Source organism: Perognathus longimembris, chromosome 1, assembly GCF_023159225.1.
Source record: "Perognathus longimembris pacificus isolate PPM17 chromosome 1, ASM2315922v1, whole genome shotgun sequence".
NCBI classification, from domain to species: domain Eukaryota; kingdom Metazoa; phylum Chordata; class Mammalia; order Rodentia; family Heteromyidae; genus Perognathus; species Perognathus longimembris.
This window is the reverse complement of record NC_063161.1, coordinates 16,992,744-17,010,578: the sequence shown is the minus strand read 5'-3', so window position 1 is coordinate 17,010,578 and position 17,835 is coordinate 16,992,744. Positions and strand designations below refer to the sequence as shown.

Below are 17,835 nucleotides of genomic sequence, written 5' to 3'. Positions count from 1 at the left end.
GAGTGCTAGTCTTAAGCAAAAAGAAGCTCAGGGACAGTGCTCAGGCACCGAGTTCAAGCCCCAGGACTGGGGGGGGAAAAAAAAGGCATCTGAAGTTCTGCACCAGTGGCTCACACCTGTAATCCTAGCTACTTAGGAGGCTGAGATCTGAGGATTGAGATTTGAAGCCAGCCTAGACAGGAAAGTCCATGAAATTCTTACCTCCAGTTAACTGTCAGCAAAGCTGTGGCTCAGATGTTAGAGCATTAGTCCTGAGCAAAAAGTCTAAGGGACAGCACCCAGGCCCTGAGTTCAAAGCTCACTACTGGCACAAAGAAACAAATAAAAATGAATCCGAGCTCTTTGAGAACTGAGTCTAAGTCACAGGGTAGAAAAAAGTACAAGGTGCTGCTGTGGTTCCCACCCCCTCACCTCAGGTTGTCTGTCCTCAACAAATAGAACATAAAAATGGGCACAAAAAGAGCCTTGGTCATCCTGGCCAAAGGAGCAGAGGACATGGAGATGGTCATCCCGGTGGATCTCATGAGGAGAGCAGGGATCAAGGTCACCATTGGGGGCCTGACTGGGAAGAACCCGGTGGTTTGCAGTCGGGATATTGTCATCTGTCCTGATGCCAGTTTGAAAGAGGCGCCGATGGGGTGAAGGGGAGACAGTAGAGACCAGGTCTGTGAAACCAAAAACTTCTTGTCAAATGGTATTTCCCACAGGATTGGGGCAGCGACCCAACAGAATGTAACTAAAACCAAACAACTACTCAACATATAAAGGTCAAAAATTGACCTCTCAGTGGGAATACAATAGCTCAAAAGCTATGTATGTACCTTCACATAAGACTACTGTCGACATATGGTCTAATATCAACATTACATTTAAAGCCCTAGGCGAATTTTCTTGGGCGTGGGCCACGTGGCTACTGTATATGTTCTTGGTACATTGCGTATTGTATAGATGTCTACCTGACCTAGAGAAGGGAAAGAAAAACACGGTGTAAGATATCACAAGAAATGTACACACTGCCCTACTATGTAACTGTACCCTTTTTGCACAACACCTTGTCAAAAAATTTTTGTTTAATTAATAAATAAATTACAAAAAAATAGTTATGAAAAAGGAAAAAAACAAAAAAAAGAGGCGCGGAAACAGGGACCGAACGATCCTGGTAGACCTCCCTGGAGGTAACCTGGGCGCGCAGAATCTATAAGTCGAAGGCCTTAAAAGGAGATCTTGAAGGAGCAGGAGAGCAGAAAGGGCCTCATCGCCGCCATCTGTGCAGGTCCCACGGCTCTGTTGGCCCATGAAATAGGTTTCAGAAGCAAAGTCACGTCCCACCCACTTGCCAAGGACAAGATGGTGAATGGGAGTCACTACAGCTACACGTGGAGAAGGACGGCCTGCTCCTCACCAGCCGTGGCCCGAGCACCAGCTTGGAGTATGCGCTGGCCATCGTGGAGGCGCGCTCAGCGGCTCGGACGTGGCCAGTCAAGCGAAGGCCCCGCAGGTGCACTGGGACTAGAGGGGGGGAGCCTGGCCCTGTCCCGCCCCATCCCGTCCCGTCCTTCCGGCAGCTCTACACAGCCTCCCCTCCAGGATGGACCTCCTACCTGCATCCACCCCTCCATCCCTCCGTGTACATTTCTGGCCTTGTTTGCACAATAAACAGGGCATGTAGCAAGCCAAAAAAAAAAAAAAAGTACAAGGCAATTTTATCATGCCAGAAAATAAGGAAGTGCTTTAAAAATCATATTGTCTTGTCCAAAAATTAAGGATCAAATTAAAGGAATTCTCCCTTTGCCAAGTCTTAGATAATATCAATATGTTGTTAGTATTAAATTATAATTCATTGAATAAAACTATATCTGTTAATTATACTATGATAATAAATTATAAATAAAATAAATGAATGGGGAGGAAGGAAGGAACTTATAGTAGGATGCCAACTAATAAAACTGGAAGAATTCAGCTGGGTATCAGCAGCTCATATTTGTAATCCTAGCTACTCAGGAAGCTGAGATCTGAGCACCATGGTTCCAAGGCAGCTCAGGCAGAAAAGCCTGAGATTTATTTATTTATTTATTTATTTGCCAGTCCTGGGGCTTGAACTAAGGTCTGAGCACTGGTCCCTGGCTTCTTTTTGCTCAAGGCTAGCACTCTACCACTTGAACCACAGCACCATTTCTAGCTTTTTCTGTGTATGTGGTGCTGAGGAATCAAACCCAGGGCTTCATGTATGCAAGGCAAGCATTCCACCACTAAGGTATATTCCCAGCCCCCGAGAGATATTTATTTCCAGTTAACCAGTAAAAAGCTAGAAGTATGACTCAAGTGGTAGAGCACTAGCCTTGAGGGGAAAAAAAAATCCAAGTGAGAAGCCTTGAGTTCAAGCCCAAGAACCAGCATGCACACATATACATTTGGAAGAAGTGATGGATTTAGAAAACTCAGCATTTTCCTCTAGGTATACCTCTAGTAAATGCTTTTTTTTTTTCTACATACAGGCTAGTAAATACCTTCAGAAACAGTATGCTTTCTCCTAGTAGAACCTGCTATATAACTTCATCTCGCCTCAAGCTAGTCACCTTTCCAAAGTCCCCAAGGACTTTGGTCTCCTCTCTGTGTGGAATGGAGCCTGCTGATTTGACCCTTTCAGAAGATAAAGTTGCTACCTTGCTCCTCCTACTTCTAACAAAGTGACACAATACTTCCTCAATATGAATACATTTTTGCATATATTCATCAACTTTTTTTCTTTTTCTTTTCCTTTTTTTTTCTTATTGTTCTTGGTCACAGGCCTTGAACTCTAGTTCTGGGTGCTGTCCCTGAGCTCTTCGGCTCAAGGCTAGTACTCTACCACTTTGAGCCACAGTGCCACTTCCGATTTTCTGTGGTTAATTGGAGATGAGAGTCTCAAGGATTTTCCTGCCTGGGCTGGCTTTGAACCACAATCCTCAGGTCTCAGCCTCTTGACTAGCTAGGATTACAGGCATGAACTACTGGCGCCTATCCATTTTTTTTCTTATTCTCTTACCACTGAACATATGATGTATTACTAGTTTTTGCTCTTCCATTTTGGTATTTTTGGTTATGGTGTCTATATAGGAGTGTAATTCAGCTAGAATGGACATCATCTAAAAATAGATGAAAGGATTTGTATCCTTTTTTATGAAGGTTAGTACATTTACAATTGTAGAATAGTTGCCTTATTTTAGGTAGATATTTTTTTACTGTTGTCTTCATCTGGAAATTAGTATGATTGAAAGAGGTATGTGTTGAGGCCTAGCTGACAAAGGACAAAAGGATGGACTGTAGTGCTTTCCTATTGTTCAAGTGTACCTGTACTGGGACTCTATTCTCCAGAAGTTCTTTCTCTGTATGGTTCTGAGTAGGGGTTAACTATAAGAGTCATCTGTGTGTAGCACTGGAAAGCAAAAGTGAAGCTGAAGCCTTTATGCTATGAAGGTCACCTTGTTGACACAGTGTAGGAGCTGGGTGAGCAGCGCTTCCCAGCTCTCTCTGTACTTCCTCCATCAAGTTCTCTGAGTAATGGACCAGGTGTACTTGTAGCACTAAGGTGAAGGACACCAATTGCTCCAGCAGGAAAAAAACACTGCATCAAACACTTAAAGAAGAGCCAGGAAAATGTTGAAAGCAAAAATTAAAATCGGAACTGGGAGCCAGTGACTAATACCTATAATCCTAGCTACTCAGGAAGCAGAGGTCTGAGGATTGCAGTTCAAAGCCAGTCCAGGCAGGAAGGGCAAAAGTCCATTAGACTATTAAGCCCAGTAAACTAACCCCCTTCAGCTCCCTCCCCACCAAATAAACAAAAAATAAGCCAGACTTGGAGCTGTGGTTAAGTGATGAGCAAAAGAAGCTCAAGGATAATGCTCAGGACTTGAGTTCAAGCCCAAGGACTGGCAGAGAAAAATAAAAGAATTATAATAGGTTTGAGCCCCTACCAAACCCTCTCCAACTAAACTAGGCCCCTTTATTAAGAGATTTCCTAAATTTATCACACACACAATCTGCTTGTCATTCACTTTCACTCTAGAGCAGTTCTGTGCCCACGTTAACCATTTATTGAATGCTTTTGTTCTTGGGTGCCAGTTCTGGGGCTTAAATTCAGGATCTAGGCCTTGCCCCTTAAGTTTTTTTTTTTTTTTCTCAAGGCTAGCACTCTACCACTTGAGCCACAGCTCTGTTTCTGGTTTATGTGGTGGTTAATTGGAGATAAGAGTCTCATGGACTTTTCCTGCCCAGGCTGGCTTCAAACTGCGATCCTCAGAGCTCAACCTCCTGATTAGCTAGGATTACAGGCATGAGCTACCATCATCTAGACATTTATTGAATGTTTTCATGTACTATGTAGACTGTTGTGATGAATCAGAAAGCCATCTGTTGTGCCAAGTCACAAGACCACCACCAAGAAAACCACTGAGACTTAGACATTCCGAAATGCAAAAGCAAGGCAAGGCTTTATTTAAGCCAGCTGCAACTTGGGCCTCATCCTACCCACCGACACAGCGGAGGTTAGGAGGAAGCCCCGAGCTGTGATTACACAGTGCTTATAAAGGCAAAGAACAAGGTTACAAGAATCAGGTGTTCAAGCAAGCAAGATTAGGACACAGGTACAAATCTGATTGGCTCAGGGTTCGATTCTAGAATGGGGTTCACGTGGTAAAATGGGGTTCATGTGGTAAAATGGGGCCTGACTTCAAAGTCTGGCACTTCACATCTTGTGGAGTTTAAGAGCTCTTGCTGTACATTTCCTATTATTCTCCTTAAGTCTGGTGGACAGTTCACAAATGTCTATTTAATGTCATCAGGCGGAATTTTTAAGAAAGGCACTATCATGGCAGAATTCTTGGCACAAAATAGTGTAGTGATGCCCTATGACCAAGTATTGTCTGTTGTTTCTTTTAAAGTGACTGCTGTGTGTGGAGGAACATTTAAGCGTCAAGAACCGATGTTCCTCAGTCAAGGAGGGACCGTGAAGGTGAAAAGAACAGGGGAACAGGTCGAAATCACAAATGCCACACCACTCAGGGAGGGGAAAAAAAAAAAAAATCCGATGCGGAATGCGCGCCTGCGCAGTACGAACCCTCCTGCGCACTAGCTGGACCGGAAGAGTTGGGGCGGGAGGAGGCGGGGACAAGGTTGCTAGGAGAACGCGGTGACGCCACGGCCTCCGCGCTCCTCTCCACCAATAGTCGGTGCGTGCCGCAGTGACGCTCGGAGCGCGTCACGCTGACGACGCGCGAAGGGCACGGATCTGAGGGCCCGGAGGACATTCGGCCTCTGTGAGCCGCAGCCTTTCGGAGGGAGCGGTTGGGTCTTCGCCATCTTAGGGAGTGAGTGTGGCCTGGTCTTCCCCCGCCGTGGGTGTGGGGAGCGGAGCCCCTGTGGGGCCGCGGCTTTGGCGGTAGGCCCGGTCGGGTACGGAGCTCCCTGGGGAAGGCGCCGTGACCTCCTCAAGGGCGCGCGGAGGCGGGAAAAAGAAGGCCCCTCGAGAGTCGCCCGGCGCCGGCGCCACCGCCCGGGGCCCTGCCTTTGCTGTTAACCGTGCTCTCCCTTCTCTTAGGAAGATGTTCTCGTCCGTGGCGCACCTGGCCCGGGCGAACCCCTTCCACGCGCCGCACCTGCAGCTGGTATCCGATGGCCCGCGCAGCAGCCCGGCGGGCCCCCCGGGCCAGCCCAGACGTTCCCGCAACCTGGCGGCCGCCGCGGTGGAAGGTGAGATCAGACCCTGACCCGGCCCGGGTTGCGAGCGTCAGCTCACGGGGTGCACGCTCTGCCCTCCACGCCACCGTCAAGTCCCGAGGTGCCTGCCCGGCCTCTGAGGCCTGGGTGCAGCCTGGAGGACAGGGAAGGGCGCGCCCGCCTGCTGCACCCGAAGCTGGCTTCTCTCTTATATTGATTGCCGGCTGTCAGCCCCTGTGTCCCAGGGCCGGTGTCCAGTCGTTGGCCCTCCCTCAAGGGCGTGGAAGGGCTTAGGCCTGGCGTCACCCGTGACCTCCACGTCCCCGAGGGAATAGAGGCAGGCAGGCAGAGAGGCCTTTACGAACTTAGAGTCTGCAGCGCCAAGAGCCTGCTGGTCTGTCTATTCTACTGGGTAAAATCTTTCTAGACGCTGGTCACCCACAGTTCTCTTATCTGTCCTTGGAGTTATCAGTTTCTTTCCTTACAAATAGCGCTTCTCTGACTCATAAATTCCACCAAGTCGTGTGAGATAACCAGGATCTCTTCTGTCGATTTGTAGCCCAGAGAAATTCTAGAAACATAATTGATGGGACATCCGTTTGGGCTTGTCTTGGGAGATTCAGGACGGTTGACTTAACTCAGCTTTAATCGTTTATGTTTTAAATTCCAGTGGTGCATACATTCAGAGAAACCTGAAATTGTGGCAGCTGCAGTGTTAGCCTACATTGTCCCTATAAAATGGAAATGGAAAGTTTGATGGGTTTTGTCTTTTTCCAGTCATTCTTGTGCTGTGTATGTCTTCAGTGTGGACTTAAATGCCTACATATTATCATTCTTTTAATTAAAGTTAAAGCTAGTACTTAATTTACTGAATGTAAATTTGCAGGAATTGTGCATGATTTCTGTTAAAAAAAGTTCTTAAGTGGAGATAGTATTTCGTTAGTGGGGGAAAACTGAAATTAGCAAAGTTTTTAGATGTGGAATGCTCTTTCTGAATCTAATTTATATTCTGAAGCGTTCTCCTGTCAGCTGTTAATAATTTTTTTGGTTTAATTGAAAAAGCTATTACTGTAGATAACTTTTTTTTAAAGTAAGAGATACCCCACATACATAGAACCTTAATTTTAAATGATCTGATTTGACAGCAGATTTCTAGAGGGGAAATCGACTTTCCACTTACTTGTAAAGGGCAAACTGCTGCTCAGCTGGGGTAGTGCTTTTTCGCAGAATTTTCTTTCACTCCCATGCCTTATCATCTCTGAAGATATACTCACTTGCTTTCTTTTTTTCAATCAAACAGAGCAGTATAGCTGTGAATATGGATCTGGCAGATTCTTTATCCTTTGTGGACTTGGAGGAATTATTAGCTGTGGCACCACACATACAGCATTGGTTCCTCTAGATCTGGTTAAATGCAGAATGCAGGTTTGTTTTGCATGCTGGACTAAAGTATGTTGTTGAAGCATGGCTGTTGTAAGATGTAGACATCTACTAACAAGCTGTGTGGAAACCTAACTATCCAGGAGGTAAGTTGATGACCAGTAACATGAGTTTTGTATTAAAATGCATGGTGTGTCTTTATCTTATTACAGAGTACAGTTGTGAATATGGCTCCATGAAGTTTTATGCACTTTGTGGCTTTGGTGGGGTCTTAAGTTGTGGGCTGACACATACTGCTGTGGTTCCCCTGGATTTAGTGAAATGCCGGATGCAGGTTTGTATTCTATGATGATATTGAACATCTTTTTCATGTGATTTAATTCTAAATATTAAAGAGCTTCACAAATGAAGAGAATCAGAAGACATAACTGCTAGAAACTTTATTAGGAAACTAGACTATAATATCTTTAACTTGTGGTCTTTATCTTTTCTTCTGGTGCTCATCCTGGGGCTTGAACTCAAGGCCTGGGCTGGCACTCCACTCCAGCTACAGCTCCAGTTCCAGCTTTTTTGGGGTTAGCTTATGGGATATAAGAGTCTCAAGGAGGGGCTGGGAATGTGGCTTAGTGGTAGAATACTTGCCTAGCATGCATGAAGCCCTGGGTTTGATTCCTCAATACCACATAAACAAAAAGCAGGAAGTAGCACTGTGGCTCAAGTGGTAGAGTGCCCAGGCCTTGAGTTCAAGCCCCAGGACTGGTTTAAAAAAAAAATCTAAGGACTTTTCTGCCTAGGCTTGACTAGCTAGGATTATAGGAATGAGCTAACAGTACTTGGCTAATATTTTTAAATTTAAGAAATGTCTCTTGTAAAAAGTGATATTTGGGGCTGGGAATATGGCCTAGTGGTAAGAGTGCTTGCCTTGCATCCATGAAGCCCTGAGTTTGATTCCTCAACACCACATATATAGAAAAGGCCAGAAGTGGCTGGGAATATGGCCTAGTGGTAAAGTGCTTGTCTTGTATATATGAAGTCCTGGGTTCAATTCCCCAGCACCACATATATAGAAAAAGCTGGAAGTGGCTCTGTGGCTCAAGTGGCAGAGTGCTAGCCTTGAGCAAAAAGAAGCCAGGGACAGTGCTCAGGCCCTGAGTTCAAGGCCCAGGAGTGGCAAAAAAAAAAGTGTGATATTTATTTGCCTTCAGACTCTGGCTGTAAATGGCTTTTAGCTGCTGGTGTTAAGTCCTGGCCAAGTTCCCCATAATTTTATAAGCAGTTCATATATAAGCATGGGTATAATTGGTCTTGTGGGTTATGTCGTCACATTATATCCCTATGTATTGATAAGACCAAGGCAAAGAGTACATATAGATTTCTTAAAAATGCTTGTAGTACCCTTGTATGAAAATATTATAGGTATGGCCTCTTGTATAATACTTACATAAGAGTTTTCTTGAGTATTTTATAATTAAGATTATTGAAACAAGAATAATCAAACATCGAAAATTTATTTGTCCCAAACAGGATTAAGAGTCCTTACCTAAAAGAGAAAGGAAGGTGAAATATTAGGAGAGAGAGGAAGGTGATGTATGTATACCAGCCCTTTTAGTACTGACAGAAATAGATAAGCCCCCTCATTTGTATGAATTATACCTATGCCAAAACTTAACGTATGTTTCTTAAAACAATTTAACTTAAGCCAAGAAACAAACTTTTGCTTTTATATACCTTTTAAAGTTGTATTTAGTATCTCTAAAGTCTTAACAGTAAAATTTCCTAAATGGATTCATATACCAAGAATCCAAAATTCTTTTAGACAGTTTTAAAACTAGTTTTGTTTTCTGAAGAGTTAAGAGTTATGAGTCAATTTTTTTTGCATTTTTTTCTTGGGTTTTACCATTTCCACTATCTTTTCTAAACTCTGGACTCAAAGCCAGACCCTAATGAACAAACTGTTTCTATTTTAAAATAATCATAGCTACTAAGCTGATAATATCACTTCTATTTACCTTTGTGTAGTGACTGAAATCTAATGTAGAAACAAGGGAAAAAATGAAATCAAATATGTATGGGTGGGTAGATCTTTGCATTTTATTAATTCTTTTCCTTCTTTCAAATAAAGGTGGACCCGCAAAAGTACAAGGGCATATTTAATGGATTTTCAGTTACACTTAAAGAGGATGGTGTTCGTGGTTTGGCTAAAGGATGGGCTCCAACTTTCATTGGCTACTCTATGCAAGGCCTATGCAAGTTTGGCTTTTATGAAGTCTTCAAAGTCTTATATAGCAACATGCTTGGTGAGGTATGTGACAACTTTGAAATTGCTAAGCGTTAAAAGATTTTTTTTTTCATTTGTTTGTTTTTGTGGGTCAGGGAGTTTGAGCTCAGGCCCTCGGCCCTATCCCTGAGTTAATTGAAGTACTTGATGTGTGTCTCATCTTATTACAGAGCATAGTTGTGAATAGCTCATTCACACTGAACTGCAGTATGCCATAATGCAAATGTTGAGCATTTGGTTTATGAGCTTATGAGAGACAACATCTGTTATACGTCAATTGTGTGATAAGAAACACTAAGCCAGTGTGGGGCTGCACACTTACAAACTCAGCACTTGGAAGGCTGAGGCAGGAGATGACCTGTTTGGGGTCAGCCTGGACTACAGAGCAAGACCCTGTTTCAGAAGACCAAAAACAGAAGAAAAGAAAATGCTGAATTGTATTTGTTTCATGGAATCATCAAAGTTAAATTGTAAACAGACAATTGACCAGTAATTTGCTTGGCTTTTTTAGGAGAACACCTATCTCTGGCGCACATCACTCTATTTGGCTTCTTCTGCCAGTGCTGAATTCTTTGCTGACATTGCTCTGGCTCCTATGGAAGCTGCTAAGGTTCGAATTCAAACCCAACCTGGTTATGCCAATACTTTGAGGGATGCGGCTCCAAAAATGTATAAAGAAGAAGGCATAAAGGCGTAAGTAAACCTTTTCCTGAAGATACTCTCCTGGGGAACTTCATTTTTTTTGTTTTGTTTGCTAGTACTGGGGCATGAACTCAGGTCCTGGGCACTGTCCCTGAGCTGCTTTTGCTGAAGGCTAGTACTCTACCACTTGAGCCATAGCACCACTTCTGGCCTTTTCTGTGTATGTGGTACGGAGGAATCAAACCCAGGGCTTCATGCATGCAAGGCAAGCACTCTACCACTAAGCCACATTCCCAGCCCCCTGGCTTCTTTTTGCTCAAGGCTAGCACTCTACCACTTGAGCCACAGTGCTACTTCCGGCTTTTTCTTTACATGTGGTGCTGAGGTATCGAACCCAGGGCTTCATGCATGCTAGGCAAGCACTTTGTAGTGCTAAATCACATTCCCAGCCCTGGGGAACTTAGTGTTCTTTTAAAGACTTTTTATTTAATGTCTATCCATTTGCCCATATCTAGAGCCTAAACTCTAGATGTAAGGATAATAGTTTGAGCCCCAAATTAATCAGCTTAATGTATTCCTAAAGTCCATTTGTCATTTTGCAAGGACTTGATATTTGGTCTAAACATTTGCTAATTGTCTTTTAATGAGGACTTAGAACTCTTCTACAAATCTGTTGACAGTTAAGAATTTGCACGTAGTCAGGACTCAACATGCTTCCTTAGATCCACCTTTGTGGATGAATCTTGATCTGAGTTCTACTTGTGAACTTCTGGTTTCTTGTAGTTCCAGTCAAAGAAACATCCAGCAACTTTTCGGTTGTATAGTCGAAGGTGCTTGAGTCATTGGCATGTGAGATGACTATACCTGCATGTTAGTCTAACGTTCTGATAGAAATGACATGCAGTTATGCTGTCATCCTGTACTGTCAGGACTTGACTGGTATGCGGACACTTCCATTAATGAATGATCTCTGATAGTTGAATAACTGCAACTGTGTAACCAAGTCTTCTGATTTCCTAGGTTCTACAAGGGAGTTGCTCCTCTGTGGATGAGACAGATACCATACACCATGATGAAATTTGCCTGCTTTGAACGCACTGTTGAAGCATTGTACAAGTTTGTGGTTCCCAAGCCCAGAAGTGAATGTACAAAAGCCGAGCAGCTGGTTGTAACATTCGTGGCAGGTTACATAGGTAAGAATTATTTAGACACACTTGTCTAAAATTTGCAACAAGTAATTATTTCCATTGGCTTGGCTTCCATTGGCATGAGTATCTCACGCAGACCAGTCTCCCATAACATGTGACCTGGATTCATGAATACTTTGTCTTGTAAAATACCCACCCCCCTTCAGTTGTGGGTTTGAACTCAGGGCACGGGCACTGTCCCTGAGGTGCTTGGCTCAAGGCTAGTGCTCTACCACTTTGAGCCACGGCACCACTTCTGGTTTCCTGGTAGTTAATTGGAGATGAGAGTCTCAAGGACTTTGCTGCCCTGGCTGTCTATGGACTGCGATCCTCAGATTTCAGCTTCCTGAGTAGCCCAGATTACATAGGCACAAGCCCCTGGAGCCTGGCTAAAAGTCTTATTTTTGTTCTTTTTTTTTTTTTTTGGCCAGTTCTGGGGCTTAAACTCAGGGCCTGAAGGCTGTCCCTGGCTTCCTTTTGCTCAAAGCTAGTGCCCCACCATTTGAGCCACAGCGCCACTTCCAGCTTTTTCTAAAGTTTATGTGGTACTGAGGAATTGAACCCAAGGCTTCATGCATGCTAGGCAAGCATTCTACCGCTAAGCCACATTCCCAGCCCTAAAAGTCTTATTCCTAAGGATAAAATTTTATTATTGATTGATTGATTGTGTGGTCCTGGGCCTTGATCTGGGGCCTCGGTGCTGTCTCTGAGCTTTTTTGCTCAAGGTGAGTGTTATTCTGCTTGAGCCACAGCTCCACTTCTGCCTTTTTGGTAATTAATTGGGGAGCAGTCTCATGAACTTTTCCTACCAGGGCTGCCTTCCAACCTCTATCCCTGATCTCAGCCTCTTGAGTAAGCTGGGATTGCAGGGGTGAGTCATCAGTGTCTGGCCATGGGCAAAATTTCAATATGAGATGACTAAAACTGTCCAGTTTTTACACAGGATATACTGTTTTATAATCGTGATAGTCTTGCCTCTCTTCTTTTTTCTTTTGTTTGTTTGTTTTTTTTTGGCCAGTCCTGGGCCTTGGACTCAGGGCCTGAGCACTGTCCCTGGCTTCTTCCCGCTCAAGGTTAGCACTCTGCCACTTGAGCCACAGCGCCGCTTCTGGCCGTTTTCTGTATATGTGGTGCTGGGGAATCGAACCTAGGGCCTCGTGTATCCGAGGCAGGCACTCTTGCCACTAGGCTATATCCCCAGCCCTCTTCTTTTTTCTTTGAGATAGCTTTTTGCCCTTGCCCAAGCTGACCTCAGATTCTTAGGCTCAAGCAGTCTTGCTGTGTAGCTGGGACTATGGGATATCTATCACCATGCCCAACTAATCAGATTTTTTTTAATAATAAAATTAAAGCTGATTACGATAATATGAAAACGATTGTTGACCAGGATATGATTTTTTTTTTTTAACCAGCTCTGTTGAGTCATGTATTTTAACTTTTTCAGCTGGAGTGTTCTGTGCAATTGTTTCTCACCCTGCTGATTCTGTGGTGTCTGTGCTGAATAAAGAGAAGGGGAGCAGTGCTACTCAGGTCCTCCAGAGACTTGGCTTTAAAGGTGAGCTAGACATTTTTTCCCCCTCTTTCTTTAAAGAACAATATTTGAATGTATTGCTTTTTTTCATCCATATTTTGTATCTGAACCAGGTGTTTGGAAGGGACTCTTTGCCCGTATCATCATGATTGGTACTCTGACTGCACTACAGTGGTTCATCTATGACTCCGTGAAGGTCTACTTCAGGCTCCCTCGCCCTCCTCCTCCTGAGATGCCAGAGTCTCTGAAGAAGAAGCTTGGGCTAACCCAGTAGATAGATCAAAGCAAATACGGACTGAATCTGCTTGTTGATCAGTGTTGAAGAAAGTGCAAAAGGAACTTTTATATATTGACAGTGTAGGAAATTGTCTATTCCTGATAAAATTACGTAGTACCCTTGCTAAGGCAAGAGTTTCAAATTTACTGCTGAAATAAACTAATCTATTCGTGATTTTTTTTGTCTGAGTTTATGGTTAACTATAAAAATTAACTTAAAAAATTAAAATCTAGCCGCGTACTGGTGTCCCACACCTGTAATCCTAGCTGCTCAGGAGACTGAGATCTTTTTTTTTTTTTTCTCAAATTTTTATTATCAAACTGACGTACAGAGAGGTTACAGTATCATACGTTGGGCATTGGATACATTTCTTGTACTGTTTGTTGCCTTGTCCCTCATGCCCCCCTCCCTCCCCCCCTTTCCCTCCCCCCCAGGTGTTCAGTTCACTTACACCAAACAGTTTTGCAAGTATTGCTTTTGTAGTTATTTCTCTTTTTTTACCCTGTGTCTCTCGAATTTGGTATTCCCTTTGAATTTCCTACTTCCAATACCAGTAAACACGGTTTCCAATATACTCAGATAAGATTACAGAGATAGTGTAGGTACAAACATAGGAAGGTGATACAAAACATCATCAATAATAGAAACTACACATACACATAGGGCGTTGAAAGTAGTTACAACTGTGATATATCACTTGTTTCCATAACATGGAGTTCATTTCACTTAGCATCGTCTTATGTGTTTCTAAGGGTATAGCTATTGGGCCTTGTGATGCTCTGCTATGGCTTGCCTAAACCTGTACTAATTATTCCCAATAAGGGAGGCCATAGAGTCCATGTTTCTTTGGGTCTGGCTCACTTCACTTAGTATAACTTTTTCCAAGTCCTTCCATTTCCTTACAAATGGAACAATGTCATTCTTTCTGATAGAGGCATAAAATTCCATTGTGTAAATGTACCACATTTTCCTGATCCATTCATCTATGGAGGGGCATCTGGGTTGGTGAGACTGAGATCTTATCACCTTATTTTACCTGTGCTCTAGGGAGAAGGGTTAAGTACAAACTGGACCAAACTTAAGAGGTCTTTGCTAGAATGAAGTTACTTCATTTTGTGTGTTAACTGAAGTGACATGCATGCAGTAGTCACTTAGTAAACTTCCTGTATTGAATGAAATAGCTTTGGAAATGTCTCCTACACAATTTTTCCCTAATACTATGAACAAGAATATGATGTACAAAATTGGCTTTGTGGGGTGCAGTTTATTGCAAGGTTTACAGATGGGAGAGAATTCATGGGAGAGGCAGTATTTTTTCATGTCCCATGACCTCAATACCTCAGTCAACAAAGGTTAAACCTCAAAATTACTGAATATGTACCCAACTTTTATATTGTGATAACCTATTACTAATAATGACTGCACAGTTTGACTTTTTTCTCCCCCTGGTTCTGAGGCTTGAACTCGGTGGCATTCCTGAGGGGTTTTTTTTGGCTGAAGGCCAAGCACTCTACCACTTGAGCCAGTGCCACTTGTGTCCTTTTTGTACTTTTTTTTTTGGCCAGTCCTGGGCCTTGGACTCAGGGCCTGAGCACTGTCCCTGGCTTCTTTTTGCTCAAGGCTAGCACTCTGCCACCTGAGCCACAGCGCCCTTTCTGGCCATTTTCCATATATGTGGTGCTAGGGAATCGAACTGAGAGCTTCATGTGTAGGAGGCAAGCACTCTTGCCACTAGGCCATATTCCCAGCCCCTCCTTTTTGAGTAATTGGAGATAGTCATGTAGTTTCCTTCACCTGGCTACGAACTGGCATCCTCAGATATCAGCCTCCTATGTAGCTAGGATTACAGATGTGAACTGCCAGTGCCCTGCTTCACAGTTTGACTTTTAAGTGGTAAGAGGATATTCCACAGAAAGGTGGAGATGAGGGGCTGGGAATATGGCCTAGGGGTAGAGCTATGGCTCAAGTGGTAGAGTGCTAGCCTTGAGCAAAAAGAAGCTAGGGACAGGGCTCAGGCCCTGTGTTCAAGCCCCAGGACTGGCCAAAAAAAAAAAAAAAAAAAAAAAAAAAGCTGATTGAAGATGGTACCTACAGCATTACTAGATAATTACATTTTCTACATAGCCCCATATTTGCCATAACTTAGAAAATGACCGTGGACCCAGTGACGTTCTAGATTTCATCAAGAAAAAGAATGTAGGCTGAGCAAATAACACTTGATAGCATGCTTGAGTCTTGCCTTTAGTTTCCATCTACCATACAAAGCCCCTTTGGGTTTGGAACCAAAATAATTGGCTGATTTGAGGGCCATGACTTCATATCCAAACCATTTTTATCAGTTTTGGGGCTTCAACTCAGCCCCTTGGTTCTGTCTCAGCCTTTTCACTCAAGGCTAGCACTCTACCACTTTGAGCCACAGGGCCACTTGCAGTTTATTTTTTTTGCCAGTCAGGGCTCATGGTCTCGGTCTGAGCACTGTCCCTCGCTTCTTTTTGTTCAAGGCTAGCACTCTACCACTTGAGCCAAAGCACCACGTCTGGCTTTTTCTGTGTAGGTGGTGCTGAGGAATTGAACCCAGGGCTTTGTGCATGCTAGGCAAGCACTCTAATGCTAAGCCATACTCCCAGCTCCATCACTTCCAGTTTCGATTGTTATTTGGAGATAAGAGGCTCATAGACTTTCTGCCCCAGCTGGTTTGGAACCACGATTATCAAATCTCAGTCTCCTGAATAGGATTACAGGTGTGAGCCATGAACACCTGACTTAAACCACTACATTTTGTATGGGTTTACTTTTTTAGGTTAGATTATAACCCTTTAAATAATGCACCTATTACCACATATTTAACATGATTTTGTCAGTTGATACTCATGAAGCCACCAATAATTTTTTTTCACCAATAATTCTTTTTTTTTTTTTTTTTTTTTTGGCCAGTCCTGGGCCTTGGACTCAGGGCCTGAGAACTGTCCCTGGCTTCTTCCCGCTCAAGGCTAGCACTCTGCCACTTGAGCCACAGCGCCGCTTCTGGCCGTTTTCTGTATATGTGGTGCTGGGGAATCGAACCTAGGGCCTCGTGTATATGAGGCAGGCACTCTTGCCACTAGGCTATATCCCCAGCCCTCACCAATAATTCTTAACCTCTCAAGATGTGTTCATAATTTTGTATCATCAGGTATGATGTAAACATGCCATTAATTAGCATTTTATGTGCCAACATGATTGAGCCTGAGGGATGCCTGGAAAGTGGTAAACATTTCTAGAGGTGTCTGATAATGATTCCAGAAACTAGCATTTGAATTGGCAGAGTAAAGAACACCACTCAAGGCTGGGAATATGGCCTAGTGGTAAAGTGCTCGCCTCATATACATGAAGTCCTGGGTTCGATTCCTCAGCACCACATATATAGAAAAAGCCAGAATTGGCGCTGTGGCTCAGAGGTAGAATGCTAGCCTTGAGCAAAAAGAAGCCAGGGATAGTGCTCAGGCGCTGAGTCCACGCCCCAGGACTGGCAACAAAAATAAAACAAATAACACCACTCAACTAACATCCACAGTTCTCACTAATCTGTTAAGGGCCAGACAAAAGAAATCTTGAAGGGTAAATTTGCTTGCAGTGGAACACCAACCTACCTTCTCCGGAACATCAGTGCTTCTGGTTCTTGGACTTTCAGACTTAGTTTGGATATGCCATGTTTTTATTTTTATTGTTTGGTTTTCAGGCCTTTAAATTCAGATTGAATTACACAACTGGTTTTAATGTTCTCCAGCTTGCCTTGCAGTACTTCTGGACCCCTATAATCATGTAAAGCAATTCCTGCACATAGATCAGCTATTGTTCTATTTCTCTGAAGAATCCTAATAGACCATTTTTTTTGGGGGGGGGGCAGTCCTGGGGTTTGAACTCAGCCTGGGCGCTGTCCCTGAGCCTCTTTGTGCTCTACCACTGTAGTCACAATCCCACTTGCTTTTCCTGAGTAGTTTATTGGAGATAAAAGTCCCATGGACTTTTCTGCCTATGCTGGCTTTGAACCATGATCCTTAGTGAGCAGTTAGGATTACAGGCATGAGCTAACAGTGCCCTCTTCCATTGATCTACTTTCTATCATGCTTAATTTTCATTTATAACTGTAATTACTATCTTAAATGTTAGAACCTCCTCTAGTGCTTTTGCTGTTTATAGCAACACATCTGCCTTGAGGCAGCAGCTCTTTTTTTTTTTTTTTGGCCAGTCCTGCGCCTTGGACTCAGGGCCTGAGCACTGTCCCTGGCTTCTTCCCGCTCAAGGCTAGCACTCTGCCACTTGAGCCACAGCGCCGCTTCTGGCCGTTTTCTGTATATGTGGTGCTGGGGAATCGAACCTAGGGCCTCGTGTATCCGAGGCAGGCACTCTTGCCACTAGGCTATATCCCCAGCCCCCAGCAGCTCTTTTTGACTTGGCTAGTCTGTGACTCAGACTCAAGACTGCTCATGATGTCTTTTTCCCAGCCCTAATTTTCAGGTAGCCTATGTCATAGTCTGTATCTCTAGATGTTGAAACCTAGTAATCAATGTGATATTAGGCCATTTGGAAGGTAAGTCATGAAGGAGACCTTCCTTATAAAAGAGCTGCCATGTGTGGACATAAACACTGGGAACCAGACTTTCCTACCTCCTACAACAATAAAGAATAAATTACTGCTGTTTATCAGACACCCTGTTTTTGGTATCTATGATAATAGCAGCTCAGACTAAGACATTTCTGTATCCTTTTCTGTTTGCTGAAAGCCATGAAGGATCCAAAAAGACAACCTAAATCTTCCACAGCTCCTTGAAAGTGATCTTTCTAGTTTCTAATTGGGTAAAGA

At 43.6% G+C, this 17,835-nt stretch overlaps 1 protein-coding gene, 1 non-coding gene and 1 pseudogene across 4 annotated transcripts; all 3 read left to right on the top strand.

Annotated features, from left to right (window-relative positions):
- Positions 1–409: 409 nt before the first annotated feature.
- LOC125359852 lies at positions 410–1,513 on the top strand (annotated as a pseudogene).
- Positions 1,514–5,210: 3,697 nt separating this feature from the next.
- Positions 5,211–13,166, top strand: Slc25a3 (solute carrier family 25 member 3). 3 transcript variants are annotated; one of them, XM_048357685.1, is made up of 8 exons: positions 5,211–5,348; positions 5,579–5,730; positions 6,998–7,122; positions 9,200–9,379; positions 9,867–10,048; positions 11,018–11,190; positions 12,629–12,739; positions 12,829–13,166. In XM_048357685.1, the coding sequence occupies exons 2-8, from the start codon at positions 5,583–5,585 to the stop codon at positions 12,987–12,989; spliced, it is 1,080 nt and encodes a 359-aa protein (XP_048213642.1). In that variant the 5' UTR covers positions 5,211–5,348; positions 5,579–5,582; the 3' UTR covers positions 12,990–13,166. The 3 variants fall into 3 exon arrangements, with proteins under 3 accessions (XP_048213642.1, XP_048213653.1, XP_048213645.1); XM_048357696.1 differs by lacking the exon at positions 6,998–7,122 and adding an exon at positions 7,290–7,411 and having other exon boundaries at positions 5,212–5,348; XM_048357688.1 differs by lacking the exon at positions 5,211–5,348 and adding an exon at positions 5,415–5,433.
- LOC125341684 lies at positions 10,705–10,949 on the top strand. The gene has a single exon (XR_007209047.1). It is a non-coding gene; the product is annotated as a small nucleolar RNA SNORA53 (small nucleolar RNA).
- Positions 13,167–17,835: the final 4,669 nt, after the last annotated feature.